This window comes from Helobdella robusta, assembly GCF_000326865.2.
Source record: "Helobdella robusta unplaced genomic scaffold HELROscaffold_624, whole genome shotgun sequence".
Classification (NCBI taxonomy): domain Eukaryota; kingdom Metazoa; phylum Annelida; class Clitellata; order Rhynchobdellida; family Glossiphoniidae; genus Helobdella; species Helobdella robusta.
Window position 1 is genome coordinate 3,575 of NW_008705348.1, and position 1,339 is coordinate 4,913.

The 1,339-nt window shown below is 37.0% G+C and overlaps 1 protein-coding gene across 1 annotated transcript in view; it reads left to right on the top strand.

Annotated features, from left to right (window-relative positions):
- HELRODRAFT_184495 (hypothetical protein) overlaps window positions 1–1,339 on the top strand; it is a gene marked incomplete at both ends in the record, with an annotated part of 6,143 nt that overhangs the window by 3,488 nt on the left and 1,316 nt on the right. Inside the window, one exon of the mRNA XM_009029855.1 lies at window positions 1,249–1,305. Within this exon, the coding sequence (XP_009028103.1) occupies window positions 1,249–1,305 (57 nt within the window). The remainder of the gene's footprint in view (window positions 1–1,248; window positions 1,306–1,339) is intronic.

Consider the following 1,339-nt stretch of genomic DNA (forward strand, 5'->3'; position numbering starts at 1 on the left):
GGATTTGGATGCTCATTGGCATACTAAAGTACTAAAGTCACACAATTTGTTTCCGTTGTTGTTCTGACACTTGTTGTTTTGTGTTGGTTGTGTGAAAGTCAACCAGACTTGACGGCCCAGTGAAAACAGGCCAGGGTTGTGCGAAAGCCGACCGACTGACTGACAGGCCCAGTGAAAACTGGCCTTGGATTCTGTGGAAACGAATCTGCCTCGTTGTTTTGTTTCTTGTGCTATTTGTGGACCTAGGGTTCTTTGCTGGATTCTATACTCATCGGTATAGTTTCACACGCAGCTTGCAATTTCCGTAGGCTCCGATTTTTGTGATTTTTCCCGCATTCATTTTATTGATTTCTTGGAGTTGTATCGACACCACCATCGGTTACACACGTCGAGGTTGTACGATTAAACGGCAAGAAACATATCCCAAGTCGAAGATCCAACGAGAAAAAGTTCTAATTCCTGTATTCCAGTTTGTTCATTGACATTTTACGTTATTATAGAGTTCATTTAGTTCAATTCCTTTTCATTTACTTCCGTCGATTAATAAAATTGTTATCGAATATTTTTACGCGTTCGTGTGTTACTCAGTAAAATCATATAATTCGAAAAGCCCAGTGCCACACAGGACTAGTCGAACTCACGATAAAAATATACACAAAAATTATTGTCGGACCATACAAAAATTCCCTGAGAAAGGTAGAGGAAGAGATTACCTCACCATCAGTTGTGCTTTGAAAATTTCCGACAATACATATAAACATATATCTTTAGCTAGCCTCATGTCATTTTTATGTTTTTCCTCACTCTTTTATATTTGAATGCAAGCAATTGTTGCTTTTCGATCTATGGTACGTTGTTCATAATAATAACTCTCCGGTTGATTCAAGATACTATATAACTAAGACGTCGGAATTTCTATAACCGAATCAAACGTTTTCAGGTTTAGGAGATTAAGTACTATATGAGTATAGTAACAAACTACCAGCTTACTAACAACGTTGCTCAAAACGTGGAACAACGTTGCTCAAAAAGGGGCAGCCATGGCCCCCCTTCCCCCTCATTGATGCGCTAATGAAAGTTTCAAAACAGGATTGAATGAAATTTTAAAATTTAATATCTGTCTTTTAACAGGCTAATTTAACTTTGTTGTAGAGTGCATACTCGATTCATAATCATTGTCAAATGTCAATTAGTCTTCAACTATGCTAATATCTTAATGATTTGAATTATCTATTTGAAAATGACTAGGCACATTGCCCGTTACGTCGTCTATACCAAAACCAAAGAAGATGAATCTTTTATCAAGTTTGTTACATTATAGACTCCTATAGTGTGTTTG